The sequence below is a fragment of the Mirounga leonina genome, unplaced genomic scaffold, assembly GCF_011800145.1.
Source record: "Mirounga leonina isolate KUSES-001 unplaced genomic scaffold, KU_Mleo_1.0 Mir_101664, whole genome shotgun sequence".
Classification (NCBI taxonomy): Eukaryota; Metazoa; Chordata; class Mammalia; order Carnivora; family Phocidae; genus Mirounga; species Mirounga leonina.
In genome coordinates, this window is record NW_023270175.1 from 15205586 (window position 1) to 15223351 (window position 17766).

The window sequence follows — 17766 nt, forward strand, 5'->3', positions numbered from 1 at the left end:
AAATCCCTTAACATGTTGTGCAAATAAAACTCCCCATGTTCCAGCTCCTGCCCATGTCTCCTCTAGACTCCTAGGCTGCAGCTCTACCCAATGACTTGCAAATCCTCAATTGTGTCACTTGAATTCACATCTCTATTTCTTTAAGTTACTCCTTCTGCCTGGAATGTTCTTGCCCCTCTTGTCCACATAATAAACATGTACATCTTTCTAATGTTGATTCAAGTGCTGACTTCTTCAAAGCCTTGCCTGACTATAGGGCCTCTTCTCATGGAAATACCCCACGGCTCCCTCTTTGTGCTCTGCGGCACCTGACCCTGCACATAGTCCAACGATAAGACTTTTTTTATATGGTGAATTAGGTGATGGGCTCCTAGGGGAGAGGACAGTACAGTACAGTGGTTAAATATATGGAATATGAAGCCAGAATACCTTAGTCCAAGTTTAGACTCTGATACCTATTATACAGTTGACTTTGGACATGTTATTTAACCTCTCTGTGTCTCGCTTCCTCATTTTTTTTTTTTAAGATTTTATTCATTTATTTGACAGAGAGAGACACGGCGAGAGCAGGAACACAAGCAGGGAGAGTGAGAGAGGGAGAAGCAGTCTTCCCACTGAGCAGGGAGCCCAATGCAGGGCTCGATCCCAGCACCCTGGGATCATGACCTGAGCCGAAGGCAGAAACTTAACGACTGAGCCACTTGGGTGCCCCTCAGGTTCCTCATTTGTAAAGTGGGCACAATTATAGGACTTACCTCACAGGGTTATTATGAAGATTAAAAAATATATGTACAACACTTAGAATAGTGCCTATTACAGAATAATTATGTGAGTGTGTGCTTTAGTAATAATACAAATGTTAACATTCTTGTTTTAAACTTGAAGCTCTAGACGTACTATATCTGACATATGAAAGGCTGGAAGGCGTTCAATAACATTTAGCAAATAAATCAGTAATCAGGTTAGAGCCACAATACCCAGCTACCTTATTTCTCTAACCATCTTCTAGCTTGTTCTATGTGTCTCTTCCACTAGACTGTAAGCTTCTCTTGTGCAAGAACCACATCCATCTTGTTTGCCCCAATATCCCCAGCACCAAGCACACATATATCTGCTCAGTAAATAAATGAATAATTTTTCAAGGTCCACATTTTAGTTATTATTACATTGTCTTTATCATTTTATACATTTCTGAAACTGTAAAATGCAATCCTCTCCCCCATATTATTTCTATGTGAGGCAACAAAATTAAACTGAATTAATGCTCTTAACAGAGTGATGTTCTTGTTTCGTTACAGCATAAGACTGCAGACTTTTTGGTTCATAAACGAATTCAGTGGTACAAGAAGTCTCACAGAGCTTCTATTCTTTCCTGTTTAGCACATGGCATTTTATATCCTCAACAAAATTCATAAGCAGAGGTTCCACAGGAGTTCTTATTTATTAATTCTACTCATTTAATGAGCACATGGCCTAAGGATAAGAAAAAAAAGTATAAAGAATGACCCATTATTTTTATTTTAGGTGGTGGAAAAACAAATCATGTACGCAAATGGCTACATCACGATGCCGATTTTACTCTAGCAATGAGTATGGTAGGATTTCAGAGGATCCTCTTGATGTGATCAGGAGGGGTTTTATAGAATAGCTAAAACTGTAGTTGGTCTTGGTGGATGGGCTGGATTTTCAGAGGTGGAAAGGTACCAGCACTCCATGCTGAGGAAAGGGCATAGAGAAAAGTGTGAATGTGTGATGTACTGGGAGTGAGCAGAGCATATGAGTCCTTTTGCAGAAGGAGGGATTTATGCAGGAAGCAGAAGTAGAAGACAGGCTAGAGACAGGGATTTGGAATAGTTTCTGGTGGGCTTTTCATAACAGGCGAGGATATTTGAACTTTATATCTAGACAGTGGAGATCTATCACTGATTTAAAGGTAGGGAATAGGAAAAGGAAAGCCAAGTTGTGGGAATAGTAATTGGGCGGCAATATGGCAAGGTATAAATAGAGTTCCTGAGCTAAGTTCCATTTTTAAGTGATGGAACACCCAGCGGAAATACTCAGCAGATGACTGGAAATGAAGGATTATTTGAGTTTGGTGGGGGGCGGATACTGATTTGAAATAACCTGTAGAGAACCGACAGTAGGAGACATGGGAAAGGATGAAATGACTACAAGAGAATGCAGAATGAGGGCAGAGGTTCAAGTCCAGACTGACAGCAACAAAAGATATAATTACAAGCCCAGTAGTATGTCAAATACTAATGTAGGAAATACTTGGAAGCTCCTTATGACCATGAAGGCATTCAGATCAGACTTTGAGAAGTACCACCTTACGGCAAAGACCAGTGAGGATTTGGGAGTGGAGGAAGCAGGAGAAAGAGGTAACTCCAATGTACCTGTTGAGCAGTCAGATCCTGTCCACTTGGGATCACAGCTGCACACTCCAGTGTCCAGAAGAAAAGTTCCATGTCCTGAGCACTGCTCTTGACATATAGGAAGTGGGGTTTCACAGTTGACTCCTCCCCAACCAGTAGAACAGTGACATTCTCCTTTTACACAGATGCCATGGCTGGAACACATCGGGTCTAAGCAGTCCTCTGAAGGCACCGAAAAGGAGGAAAAAGGTTAAAAGTGAACAGGTGTGGCCTGCATACCTTAGGATAGTGAAACTGAGATACGCACACTGATTTCCTACTATGTCATTAATACTGTTTTAATTAGGTAATAAAATATCTCATGCAAAGGCTGGATTCAAACCAGAAGATTATTAACACTTAAAAATATGGGAGGGTATCATAAAGTTTGTATCCTAAAATTAGAAGATGAAGGAAACCACACATCTGTTGTATAAAACTGTGAGCAGTGTGCAGTACTCCCACACAAATGGGTGGGTGCACCACTGTGAGCCTTCGATAGGAATTCTTCAGCTTTGCAAAAAAGCCCAAGAATTTTTGGGGAGTCCTTCCTTGTCTTTTTTGAGATTGGAATCATAGCTCTGAGAAATGGCTTTCAGTTGATGTGACTAGAGAAGAAGATATACATAATAATTACACAGAGAATATAAAATATACTACATATAAAAATATGTCTACAAATATAAAAATATTTATATATAAATATATAAAATATTAAAACGTACATGTCTTTTTAAAGCTTAGATTACTAAGTATAAATGAGCTGACCACTGTTACGTGAAATCATACAATATTATGAATTTATTATAATCTTTCACTAATTTCTTAGAAACACTGAAAATGTAACATTTGTAAACTTAATTTTAAAAATTATTAAAGTTTTTTTTTATGGCTTCTCCTTCCATCAGGATGCTGTGACATAGTTTTCAATGTTTTAGAATATCACAGATGTACTTCTATTTGTTTCTGATTCTGTGAGTTTGGAAATATTTGGACACGTTCTAACAAAGGTATAAACTCTTAGGAGTAGATCCCTGTGTTTGCCTTGGGGAAAATAGTTTTGTGTTTTTAACTGAGTGACCATTCCATGGGAAACAACAAGGTTGATTTCCAAAATTCTACTCTCCCAATACAAATAAGATGAGACTAAAATAACTCCCCATAATGAGGATGTATGCTTTGAACAACTTTTCTAGCCATGGAGACAGACTGATAAAAATCTGCCTTCATTCGCAAAATTGGTCTTGTTTTGGGTGTGGCCTACAGTCATGGAACAGAGTAAGCCTAACTAAGCATTATTGTAATTAGTGCTATTGCCATTATAATTAACCCCAAATCTCAAGGTCATCAGCACAATGCTTTACTACCTGTGCTAATCAGCAAATAAATACGAAAAGGTACATCTAATTTGATTTCGTTCATTATTTGGAGTGAGAGTCTAAAGTACGGAATAATGTTTTAAAAGGAGGCCATTGTATTATATTAAAACACAACAACTTTAACAAGTAAAATAAGATTTAACTTAGTATAGTTTATTTTATTAAAAGGCCACTTTCAATGAGTATGTAAGTCACTTAAATCAGAGGCACGAAGTCATAGGGCTGAATGGGCCAGCAGGCAGCCTACATGATTGAGATGAACTGGATAGAAGAAGCCAGTGTGTTGGGAGTGAACTGGGAGAAGCATCCAGTTTAACAAAAAGTGATGCTTCTTGGTTCCAGGTGATCATCACCATGTAGGAACATGGCCCCAGGGTTATCAGATTTTCCAGTTGTTCAAGAGACCCAAAAGAGAGGTTTTTATAGGACACTTCTCTATTTTTAAATTTTGGCAAGTAGACTGCATTAAAAACAACAACAACAACAACAACAAAAAAAAACATTACCACCATCACCACTATGTGAACAAAACAAAATCCATCCATAAGCCCAATTCAGCCTGTGAGTTTCCAGTCTGTGACGTTTGACTTAAACATTCTTTTCTACTGTATTTGACAAGTTCATACTGTTAAATATGATGAGCATTCTTCCTTGCTATCTTGGTTATTCTACAGATTTTCTTAGTGATCCCTAGAAGGGAAATGTAAGCTAAGCCATTTTCAACTGCTCCCAAATTTTAATTATAAGGCTCTAAATTAATTAGGTCAAACATTTTCATGGCCAACTGTAGATATTGTGAGAGACAGCACGTTTTGGTGAACATGCATATGTCCACATAACCTCTAAATTTACAACTTAAATATAATGATTGTGGTTGGATCACCATAAAAACAATTTCCAGAAGTACTCTGGTGCCCTGTCTAGGCCCAGGGCCATGCACTGGAACAGATACAGTCTTCACACCAAAAGTCTACTATTGCTAATGGGAGGTGGAAAGCTAAACTCTTGGAGCAGAATGAGATTAAACCCTTTAGAATGCTGTGTAATAGTCTTAATGAGCCATCTTTAAAAAGCAATTATAGTGCATTTTCAGCAGCCTCTTTCCTGAACAACAGTTGTGATGAGACCATCTCCCATGGTAATGGTTTAATATTATTTCTGAAATCAGTCTTATTTGAGGAATGTAGCATGAAAAAGGTCTGATTACTAGTAAACTTATTTTCCAATGTGTCTCTTTAAATGAGAAAACTATTGCCATTTCAAACGATGTTTGTGCGTGTGTGCATAAAGGTTCCTTTGGGGTGAATTGTAACATAAAGGCACTGCCTTGAAACTCATTAATGGTAAGTTGGCTTCCTTAGGCACGGAGGTCAAGTTTCAGCATGAGGTATGTAAAAATGAATAATATAAAGCAATGATAATAATGGTAATTACAAATCGCTCCCAAAGAAAACATTCAACGAAATGGTTCCAAATGTGCATATATTATTATTTTTATCATGTGCTTTAAAGTAAGATGTAGCCTAATGTACTGTGTAATAACGAAAGTATATGAATGAACACCTAATATCATCAACATGGGAATTCCCAAGTTATAGAACAGTGTTAGAAATGAGGCGGGAAGCACCATTTTCCCTTACCGTTCTGCGAGTGTCACAGACACAGCCTTGTGTCAATATTAGAGACTGTCAGAAGAGACATGAACTCCCCTGACTCCAGCCCTCTGCTCCGTGTACTAAAGACATATTGAACATTTACTGCTTGCAAAGACGACTTGCATCTCTACTAGAAGCACACAGTGACACTTGGACAGTTCAGAGAGAGAAAAGCCTGAAGTAAGAGATGAAAATGGGGCTCTGACCTTCCTCGCATATTTCTCCTTTGTAGCCTGGCACACAGATGCAGACCCCCATGATGCAGGTGCCGTGACCGAAGCATGTTGGGTCAATGCATTGCTCTTCTGGAACGTCGCACTCTGGCCCCTTCCAGCCATTTCGGCAGACACAGTGTCCTTTCTCGTATTCTCCATTCCCGCCACACAGCACAGGGCACGAATCTGAAGGTTGGCAAATGAACTTGTAGTGTTCTCAGAATGCTTTTAAAATCTCCAAAGGGGCAATTCTCTGTTGATTCTTATCTAATATTTCAGGCAAAAATTTGTACTATTTCTGTCTTAGCCTTTATTAAATAGGCACTTGTTTGTGATTACAAATAGAATTTTCCTCTTACGGTAGTGGAGTAAGGATAAGTGATAAAAATATAAATTTATGCCGAGTATTTGCTTTTGATCCCACCATACTTTTAAACAATTATTATTATTATCATTATTATCATCATCATTTCAAGCTAGGGTTTTTTTCTCTAATGGCTTTACTTCCTCAAACAGATGTATGCTACTTTTAGAAAGAAAACATGAAAAATGTAAAAACTGATAAATAGGGGAGTTATTCATATTATGAAATGCTATCTTTAAAAAGTCGAACATTTAAATAGATTTATGCTGGACAGATGTTTACTCCCATGCCACTGTGTGCAGACCTTTATTAGAATACTTACTCTGCTTTGTCATTGTTGGCTCCCTATTAAAACTATGGGCTCCTTGAGGGCAGGGCCTACATCTTTTGTCTTACTCAATTTTTAATACCAGCCATCATCTTTATTCCTAATACCCATATTTGCAAGACCTGTCATGCTCCTGGGAAGCAGCAAGTGCTATAGAATTCTCAGCTGAGCAGAATTTAATCTAAAGAAACTGAGTGCCTGGGAAACCTGAGATTAAAGCATTAGCAGACTGAGAACTATGAGAATATACCAAAAAAGAGCAGAAAGCATCTCTACGGTAATAACTGTAAGTCTATGGGGAAACACAGTGTGACTTACCTAAAGCTTTTTAAGAATTAAACTATGGGCAAGTCTAGAAAACAGTAAAGTTTGCCAAGTTCAACTTCTGACTTGCCAGTATTTAATTTTTAAGCCTACTTACTGGTTCGGAGACTGCCTGTCCTTTTGAGTTTACATGGGTGTGTGTATAAGCAGTTACAGACGACTAGGTACAAATTCCACCTGTCAGGTAACCCTATTTCACCTCTTCGAGGATGCTTCTTTGCCCAATAAACTGGGATAACAGTAGCTCTACCTCACCAGGCTATTGCAGGAAGTATGAATCTGAAGAGGTAACAGAGTGTTTAGAACACTGTCTGGCAGGGTAAGTGCTCAACTTTTGGTTGTGGTGGTGGTGGCGGTGGGGTGGATACTGCTGCTCTTGTCATCGCTACTACTGCCCCTTCTCCTCCTCCTCCTATTGCTACTGATCCTGAGTTCTCAAATGACATGTATTTCCCTAAGCCAATTGGAGTAACAGAGCAACATTACCTCTCGCACAGTCAGGCCCAAGGAATCCTGGAAAACAATGACAATGGCCCGAGATACACTCTCCATTTCCATTGCAATTGGTTGAACAGTCATCCATTATTTCTAGTAATAGAGAGAAAAAGGAAAAAAATGAGCAAACTTCCAGGCTGTAGTGTCCTTAATTTTTTTTTAAATTGTAAGAACTCTGGGCTTGTAACAATCTTGTCCTGTGCTGTCTTGGAGCACTTACTATTTAAAATCAGATGCCAAAGATTTTTGTAAGATGTCACATGCAGTACCAAATTATTAAAAGGGCCCTGGAATTGCTGAATTGGCTATTCAAGAGTGAAACTAAAAACCAACCTCATCTCTAAAGTGCATAAAGGGTCTAGATGAATTGTATTCTTATGAGACATTCATGACAAAGCTAAAAATGTCCTAGGATTATAGGACTATAATCCTAGGACATTTATCAAAAGCAAATGGGCTTAAAATTGCAACCCAAAAGACTCAGTCTACTGTTTATTTTTCAAATTTAGGTTTTAACAAACAAAAAATTTCTTCTCTATCATCTTAAAATGTTTAATCTACCATCTTGACAGCTTAAATATGATAATCAGTATTTCATTTTCATTAATAAGTGACAATGGAAGGCTTTTAAAGTAAGTGTTCATATTATGAGACTGAGTAAGTGTTCATATTAAATTCAACACCACTAAAAGCATTAGAACCTAAGTATTTTGTTGAGAAATGCTTTCTTGACTGTAAATGCTTATCAGTTCTCTGCCACTAATTTCCCTTCAATCCATTCTTAGAGAAGAATAGGTTTCAGGGGAATCGAGAAGGCTTTGAAGGTGCCCACAGGTAGTTCTGGTGACATAAAGATGTGCAGTGAGACAGAACTTTGATAAGTCTTGTGGTAAGTAACTTGGCTGAAAAGGTATGAAGCTATACAAAAGTCAGGCTCCGACAATGACAAAATTATTTCTAGTTTAAAATTGTATGAGAGTATAATAAAATCAAATTCCAAGTCCATGAACTATTATGGTATGTGTGCTTTCTTCTTTCAATTTTCTTTTTTAAATCATCTTCTCATTACTCCTTCTGGAAATTTTCCATACTTAGCATTCTTGGATTCAGAATTTTATGCTCTGGCCCATTAAACTCATACTTCTCGTATGTACCAGTTTTTCCTTTTCAATCCAAATTATCTACTTGGTCTAGCTTCACTTGCATAAGCTATTTCCAATTAGAAGGAGATATTCTAAGAAGTGGTTTTGGCAACTTCTACTCAACTATGAGAATTTATAATGAGGGTTGGGAAATAGCATTTCTTCAGTTGTGGCCTTTTGACCACCAGTATCAGGAGGATCACCGGAAGCACCTAAAATGCAGATGCCTAGGCTTCATTCCAGATCTACTGAATCTGAAGGATGCAGCCCAGTGATCCACATTCTAACAAAAACCTCAGTTGACCCTGCAGATGCTCACTGCCTTAAAGCATTGCGAACCAATGCTTCAGATAGTAAACTTCCATAGTTAGACAACTTCTGATCTAGACTTGGAGTTCCACCTTGGGTAGAATAAAAGCAAGAGGAAGAAAGTGGTATCTAGTTTATTTGGGGAATGCTTAGAAGCTGAGAATGAATCCAGTGGCTGTGTGGAGAGCCACCCTATTATCACGCAGAGGAGATTTTTCTTCTCACCCCCGTGTGAATACATCAGATGGCTCTTTGCAGGTTTATGATAATCTGTTCTCTGATCCCTGTGTTTGAAAACTGAACTGGATAAGAAATTTATATGTGGCATTTGCTGAACTACAATTGGTCTGGCAGGAATGGAGCATTTGACAAAGAGCTACCCATTTTTAACTTGTTAAAACATTAGTTATTTTCATAAAATCATTAATTTATTTAAAAGGTCATTATAAAAAGGCACAAAGAGTTTTTTTTCATTCAAAGATGGAACAACCATTTCTCTATTTTCTACTTAATCCATCTTTCTTGTACCAAGCAATAGTGGCACTTTTTAGATCTACATTTGGATTTCCCCTGCCCTGAATGGTTAATAGGAGGCCCTAGAGGACACTTTCGAAGGTAAATATAGTTGAATTTAATTTCACACCAGCTCCTATTGACAACTTTATGGAAGCAGCCTTGTGGGAATGTAGCTATTGTAGAAAAAATGTTTAATAAAGTTTGCTATCAAAATAAATAAAAATCCCTCCATCTTATTGACTTATCTAAGATCTGTCCCTGGGCCCACACTGCTGCATGGAGCTTAACACCAGCAATGCAAGCGAGAAGAGAAGGCAATATAGGGAGGTTCTGGAAGCTGCCACCTCCACCAGGTATGAAAGATACACTGGGAGGAGGATGGCTACAGCAGGATCACGTAAGTAACCAGAGGTGAAAAAGAATGTGTTTTTCTATTTACATTGGCCTCCGTGAAATTTTGCCTTCCATCTTTTTAATCTTACTTCAGAATCGCTTCCTTGACCACAGTTCATTAGACTTGAGAAGGATTTTAAAGTTCTATGCATAAAACTCTGCTCTTCTTCCAGAGTCTAAAGCCCCTTGGTATCTGCATCTGCACTGATGGATGGGTTTTGTTTCTGGCAGGTTTTCTTATGGGAGGAACTAAAGGTAATGAATAGTCTGATGAAGTAATTTTGGTATAAAGGGCATGGGCTTTGGAATCAGACATACTGGGTGTCTCAAATCTCAATTTTGCCACTTGCTGGCTGTGAGAGTCAGATTATTTACTCATTCCAAGCCTCCATTTCCTTATTTATTATATAAATATCACTACACCTATGTTATCAGGGTTGTGATGAGAATCAAACAAGATAACTGAATGTAAAGTGTCTGGTACTGTGCTTGGGAGCAGAATGGCACTCCATAAATGGTATATATTGTCATGTTACAGAGCAGGTTGGCTGAGATTAGGGGATACTGGCAACTCTGTCTATACTACTAGAAAATAATATATATTAATATAGGCCAGCGGCTAACCTATATTAGTTATTCAATAAATGTTGGTTGTTAATACTGTCTTGACCCTTATTAGTAGCGGACCAAATATAGTTAAGATCAATCAACTGATTCTAACATTATCATGAAAGAGAATGAACAGCATTTTAGCATAGTTAAATCATGCTAAGCTTAAATTGCTTAATCAAATATATTAGCCTCTTTTTACTATAATTAGGATAAATTATAAAAAACATAAAAATAATGGGGAGAATTTAGAGTAAATAACTTAATACCTTTGATTTTTTTTTCAGAAATTTACTTGGATTCTCTTTAAGTGGAATTGCAGGAAAAGTGTTTCTGTTGCTTCAGGAGAAGTAAAAAAAGCCTGACTAGCATAAGGAAAAAGCAAATACTTTGTTGCATATGATACTGACAGCTTGGTATCTGGATAATAAGAATTCTATCTCAAAGGTTAGCTTCTTTTTGGGAGGAAGTAAGAGAGGGAAAAAAAACTTCAAGCATGTTTCTGGGTCTATTGATTTTTGAAAGGTTAATAGTTGGGTTAGTGTTTTAACTTGAACTTGGTGGTAAGGATAACAAGAAGGGAGAACATCTTCACAAATATTTTAGATCTTCTAATTGCTTGATGTCTGAGGAGAAACTCAACCTCTCATAACTCATTGGCCTTTGCATTATCAAAATTGGGTCTTGACAGAAAAATATCATGAAAGCTAGATCTATTAAATCTGCTCCATTGAGTCTGTGAGCGTTGCAAAATAGTGTCATGACTTAAAATACTTTTTTCTAATTTAACAAATAACGTCTTTTGAAGATGTAAAATCAGTGGAGTTTTTCTCCAGGGAAAAAGTCATCAGTGCATTTTTATAGCCTTTCTGATTACTTTAGAGGAAAGTTTTTTTTAAAAAAAAAAAGAAGAAGAGGGCGCCTGGGTGGCTCAGTTGGTTAAGCGACTGCCTTCGGCTCAGGTCATGATCCTGGAGTCCCGGGATCGAGTCCCGCATCGGGCTCCCTGCTCGGCAGGGAGTCTGCTTCTCCCTCTGGCCCTCCCCCCTCTCATGTGCTCTCTCTCATTCTGTCTCAAATAAATAAATAAAAATCTTAAAAAAAAAAAAAGAAGAAGATAGTAGGAAGGGAAAAATGAAGGGGGGAGAAATCGGAGGGGGAGACGAACCATGAGAGACTATGGACTCTGAGAAACAAACTGAGGGTTCTAGAGGGGAGGGGGGTGGGGAGTTGGGATAACCTGGTGATGGGTATTAAAGAGGGCACGTATTGAATGGAGCACTGGGTGTTATACGCAAACAATGAATCATGGAACACTACATCAAAAACTAATGATGTAATGTATGGTGATTAACATAACATAATAAAAAAAAAAGAAAAGAAAAGGCAGATAAATGCCTCTTGAAGTGGAAAAACTAGCATCAGTCCAGTTCTTCTTTAGCACAGCTGGTTCTAGAACCATTGTGCCTTCAAAATACAACCTAAGAGTATTTAGAGAAGAGTCTTAGGGACAATAACAATGATGGAAACTTTTTTAACATATAGTGTATTATTTGTTTCAGAGGTACAGGTCTGTGATTCAACAGTCTTACACTGCCTTTTCTTTTCTAATAGCTCTTGAATTAACAGAGATTCTCTTGCTTACTCCCTACTTCCTTGAAGTTGTTCATCAATGCAGCCCTGGTAATATGATTATCCAGGTGATTATTCCTTTTGAAAACAAAAAAAGGTACATGGCAACTATCCTACAATAGCAGCAAATAATGCAGCATTAAAAAATCTTAGCATTTAAACAACATTAATGACAACAATATAAGATGGGACTTTAAGGCAGAACGAGCAATGAGTTTACACAACATCTGTATCACTTTAATCACTGATCTCTTTCTAGAACTCTGCTGTTAATTCAAAATAATTGTCAAGGCAGCTTACCGATTGCTGTGGTTAACACGAATACTTGCTCCATCTTTTTTCCATCATTGTAAAATGCCAGATACCAAGGCCCTTGGTCCATATACTCTATGAAACCGGTCTCTTGCAGTGAGGTTAAGATCAGGTTCCGAGGGGAGTGTTGGGTATCATCAGAGCCCTTAGGATCCTGCTTGACCAGTTGTTTTCCATCCATCAATTTTACAAAATCAAACTGGAACAAACACACACACAAATATGAGCCACTACTTTTACTTCTAGACTAATGAACAACTTTAACTTCAATTGCCCTATTTCACACTTCATACTTCTCTGAGGGAGGCCAAGTGAAAGAAGAAATTATTCATTCTTAAGTATACTTAAACACCTTTAGGCAAGAGAATCTTGATATTCTACTAAAGTATCAGATAAAAGATATTTGGAACCACACATTCCCCTCAAAAATGTGACCATGATCTTCTCTACAAATTCAAGAGTTTTACAGTTTTTAAAACAAGTAAACAGTCAAAAATTTGAGAACATTCATCATAATTTACTACCTTTGTGGTAGCATATTTAAATTAAATATTCAAAGAACCCCCTCTTTTCCTTTAATCAGTGGACAAGCACATGGCACACATTTCCTTGGACTTTTTTTTAAGAGTCACATTTGAATTCCCATCCAGAAGGTAAGGTTTGGATTACAGTCATATCTGTTCAAAAAAAAGCAATCCCCTGATGATTATGATTCCTTATGCTACTTCTTAGATGGAGCAGGACCCCAAATGGGTTCGTGCAAGGAAGAGATAAGGAAAAAAAATGAGAGAAATCAGGTGGCTAACATTTATAGAAGGGCTTTGTAAACCATAGAGGTTTTACATATTTAAGTTATTATTAACAATAACAAGAAAAATTGTCTACCTGTAAGATAAAACCTCCCTTTTGGACTCATTTCCTTTATTGCTTTGCATTCTTCATTGGGACAAGGGGTCAAGGCCATATGGAGCCAGCTAAGGGGGGATGTGGGCCCAAAAGCTAAATAAGATGAGGGGGTAGGGAAAGCTCACAATAATCCTGTTCCAGGAAACAGAATTCAAGTTTTAAGAGTATTTTCTTAAACTTTCTTTTCTGAATTTGTTCTGCTAAATGCTATTGCTTATTTCTCAATGTCATTTCCTTTTCATTCATTTGAGTGTGATTATTTTGGATATTTGCCCATTACAAACATTGTCTGCCTTTACATTTGACCCCCACATACCTTGCAAGTCACAAACCCTGAACTATTCATCCCACCGCCCTCTAAAAGGGTCAAGAAATACCTATAACATGAAATACCTGCGTGTGTGTAGGTGGAATGTTTCTTCTGCCATAAATTCCCAGCAGAGAGTCCTTGGCTAAAGAAATATTGAATTTCAGGTATATAGGATGGTGGATAGTAATCTGGAAACGCCAGAATAAGCCGGGTGGAATGGTCTGCATGACCTGTGCACCAATGTCAACTTCTCCAGTGTCTATCGCCCGTCCCTTCTGAAACACTGGTTTTAGAGGTAAAGAAAATTGCACATGATATTAATCTTAATGTATAAAGCAGTGGTTTTTAGTTTTTCACCACAAATACATCAAAATGACTTCCTAAGCTCTTTTTTTCCTCCCTACCCTACCTGTATTTCAAGGCTTTACCCAAATCAAATATCTTCCAAGGAGCCTTCCACAACCAACCAATGTACCAGTCTCTTCCTTCTCTTGAACTACTATTGCATTTATTTCCATCATTTGATTCATTTTCACCACTATTTAGTGAGCATGGTCTGGGTAGCTACAGGAGATACAACGATGAACAAGATGCAGTTCTTGCGCTCAAGGAGTTTTGAATACATGAGAGGAAATAGGACACGTGTACAAGTAACCATGTTGTAAAGGAAAATAAGTGCTCTGGGTATTCAAAGGAGTAAAGGGTATTTGGTTGGAGGATACTCCTCATTCTTAGCTGTCTCTATGCCTTTTAACATCCTTTATTTTTCTTCTTAGTACTTATCACCCCCTAAGAAACCACATGTTTTACTTGTCTATTGCCTATTTTCTCCCAATAGAATATAAGCTCCATGAGGCTGTGGCTGTTTTGTTCCTTGCTTTATCCCCAGTAACTAGAAGAATGTACGCAGTCTATGCTCCATACATATTTATTCAATGAGTGAATGAATGAGAAAAGGGTATTTATGGGAAGTAGTACTGAAGAGGGGCCTTAAAGGGGGGAGAAGATTTCAACAGAGCTGTTGAGAAGAATGTTCCACAGGGAAGGAACTCTGTACCAAAACAAAGAGGAGAGAAACTTCTATAGCTATGGTGTAGGGCATGTGCCTATAGAGAGGAGCAGTTGGAGATAGGGCTGGAGGGAAAGGATGGCATCATAGGGCCTTGAGTGCCAGTCCTGAGGGTTTATCAAGTAAAGGATGGAAAGCCATTAAAGGTTTTTAAGAAGAGGGGAAATATTTGGGTACATTAGAAAGACTAATCTTGAAGCAGAGGGTAGGATGATTTAGAGCAGGGAAACACAGGGATGATAGAGAATTATGGAGCAATAATTCAGGTCTAATGACATAAATACCTAAATTTACAGTGGGCTCAACAGTTCACATGGGATAAGTCCATTCCAGTCAACTGTAAAATAAACAAGTGGGACTACATCAAACTAGAGGGCTCTGCACAGCAAAAGAAACAATCAATAAATTGAAAAGGCAACCTACAGAATGGGAGAAAATTATTTGCAAACCATATATCTGATAAGGGTTGAATATCCAGAATATATAAAGAATTCATACAACTAAATAGTAAAAGCAAATAATCCAATTTAAAAATGGGCAAAGGACTTGAACATTTTTTCAAAAAAGACATACCAATGGCCAATAGGTATATGAAAAGGTGCTCAACATCTCTAATCATTGGGGGAAATGCAAATCAAACCCATAATGAGCTATCACCTCATACCCTGTTAGGCTGGCTATTATCAAAAAGATAAGAAATAACAAATGTTGTAAGGATGTGGAGAAAAGGGAACCATTATACCCTTACACACTGTTGGCGGGTATGCAAAATGGTACAGTTGTTTTGGAAAACAGTATGGTGGGTCCTCAAAAAATAGAACTACCATATGATCCAGCAATCCCACTTCTGGGTATATATCCAAAGGAACTGAAATCAAAATCCTGAAGGGATATCCACACCACAGTCACTGCAGCAATACTCACAATAGCCAAGATATGGAAAGAACCTAAATATCCTTTGATGGAAGAGTGGATAAAGAGAATGTGATGTGTATATTATATATATACACACAATATACAATACATATATGTATAAAATACTCCATTGTGTGTATATATATGTACACACACAGGCAATGAAATATTATTCAGCTGCCAAAAAAAAAAAAAAAAAGGAAATCCTGCCATTTGCAACAACATGGATGAATCTGGAGGGCATTATGCTAAGTAAACTAAGCCAGACAGAGAAAGACAAATCCTGCATGATATCGCTTATGTGTGGAATCTATAAAAGAATAAAAGCCAATTTCATAGAAACAGAAACTAGATTGGCTGCCAGGGCTGGAGGGAGGGAGAAATGGGGTGATGTAGGTCAAAGGGTACAAATTTTTAGTTATAAGAGGAGCTCTGACAATCTAACGTAGAGCAAGGTGACTATAGTTAATAATACAGTATTATATACTTGAATGTTGTTGAGAGTAGATCTTAAGCATTCTTACCACACCAAAATGTTAACTATGTGAGGTGATGGATGTGTTAATTATCTTGACCTTTTTAATCATTTCTACATTGTATAGATATATGAAATCAGCACATTGTATACTTTAAATATATGCAATTGTACTTGTCAATTTTTGCTCAATAAAGTTAAAAAAATCACATATTATTGAGGAAGTATAAAACTGGGTTATTCTAAAGAATGATACAAATATCAATGAACTTCAGATTATTATAAATTTAAAAAATCTTATTGTACTTTCAAGCATAAATACTAAAAAATAAAAATCTATTTTTCAAGCTAGCATAGAGAAAATAATACTGAGATAAAGATAATTTATCTAAACTAAGGCAAGAAAGGGAAGGCACAGGCTGGATGGATCAATTAGAAAACGTGAAGAAGATGGAAGATAAATTATAATAAAATAAAGAGCAATGAACTAAATGCTTATGTTAAAAGGCAAGAGTCATCACTCTGAATTAAAAAGTAAAATCTGAAGACATATATTTTACCAAAAAATATATTTAAAATATAAAAAGACTGATTTATAATAATAAAAGTTATTTTCTCAGGAAGAAAAAAAACAAAGAAGAAAGAAGACAATGTAAAGGAAGATTCTAGTGCAGCGTTTCTCAAACTTGAATGTACTTAAGGAAGGACGTCTTGCTAACATGCAAATTATGATTCAGTAGGTCTGAGGTCGGATATTTCTCACAAGTTCCCAAGTAATGCCCATGTTGCATGATCCATAGCCTACGTATTGAAAAGCAAGGTTCTTAGGACACTGGGATGCTAGGTATGGAGGCTAAGGAAGGGTCAAAACTGGCCCCATGGTCGTTGAGTTCGGGGGACTCAGACAATACCAGTAGCAAAAACAAGAAACCTAGAAGGAGCTGGTTAGTGTGAGAGGATGTCGAGTTTGGACAAGCAGATCTTTATTATTTATCATCATATTTTCTAATTATTTCTGATGTGCTAGTTTATTATATGTTTCTGTGGAATTCTCTGTTAAGTGGTGGTGGGGAGGGAAGGGATAGAAGAGTAGGGGCAAGAATCAGTTTGCCTTGGTTTTAAGCCACAAGGATCACACTTCAAGAAGGAAAATTCAATTTGGTCTCATTTCGTACTGCCTTTATATTTTTCAGCCATCAACTCTTTCTCCACACCAAACACAGTTTAAAAACACACATGGTCTCTGTCCTTTTGTTCATTTGCTATAAAATTAACAGCCCATTAAGAAACACACCTGCAGTGGCTTTATTCAGAGGCCAATGCCTTCTAGCTTTTAACTCCCTAAAATACCTCCATTATCGCTTTTTGTGTTAAGGCCAAGAGTAATAACTATTTTAAGAATGTTCACTGTTAACTGTTAATAATAGATTTTAAATGCAATTTTGAACATAATTATGTATTACAGGACACATAATTTTGTGGAATTGACATTTATAATAAAATATGCCCTTTGAGATGATAAATGACCAACTGAGGACCTTATTTTTCACTGAAAGTTACTTTTTCCCATGTGAGACAGAATGGTCTTGTCCCCAAAGTGTTGATTATGCATTTAACTCTTAGGGTCCTAGAGCTGACAGATGTCTTCAAAGAGCAGACAATTAACAGACCGTGTTTATGTGGATACTTCTGTTCTCAACTTAATGTTCAGTTTGTTCAATCGCTATCCTCGTCAGGGGCTCTTATCACTTCTTAAAATGCATCATTTGGTGGTTCAAACACTATTATAAATAGAAAATAATTTATTTATTTATTTATTTATTTTATTTTATTTAAAGATTTTTATTTATTTGACAGACACAGCGAAAGAGGAAACACAAGCAGGGAGAGTGGGAGAGGGAGAGAGAAGCAGGCTTCCTGCCAAGCAGTGAGCCGGACGCGGGGCTCGATCCCAGGACTCCGGAATCACGACCTGAGCCGAAGGCAGACGCTTAACGACTGAGC

The 17766-nt window shown here is 37.4% G+C and overlaps 1 protein-coding gene across 1 annotated transcript in view; it reads right to left on the bottom strand.

Moving 5' to 3' along the window:
• TENM1 (teneurin transmembrane protein 1) overlaps positions 1-17766 on the bottom strand; it is a 785358-nt gene that overhangs the window by 238611 nt on the left and 528981 nt on the right. The window contains exons 9-13 of the mRNA XM_035008354.1: positions 13387-13586; positions 12076-12286; positions 7166-7267; positions 5655-5849; positions 2397-2597 (exon numbers count right to left, since the gene is read on the bottom strand). Of these exons, the coding sequence (XP_034864245.1) occupies positions 2397-2597; positions 5655-5849; positions 7166-7267; positions 12076-12286; positions 13387-13586 (909 nt within the window). The remainder of the gene's footprint in view (positions 1-2396; positions 2598-5654; positions 5850-7165; positions 7268-12075; positions 12287-13386; positions 13587-17766) is intronic.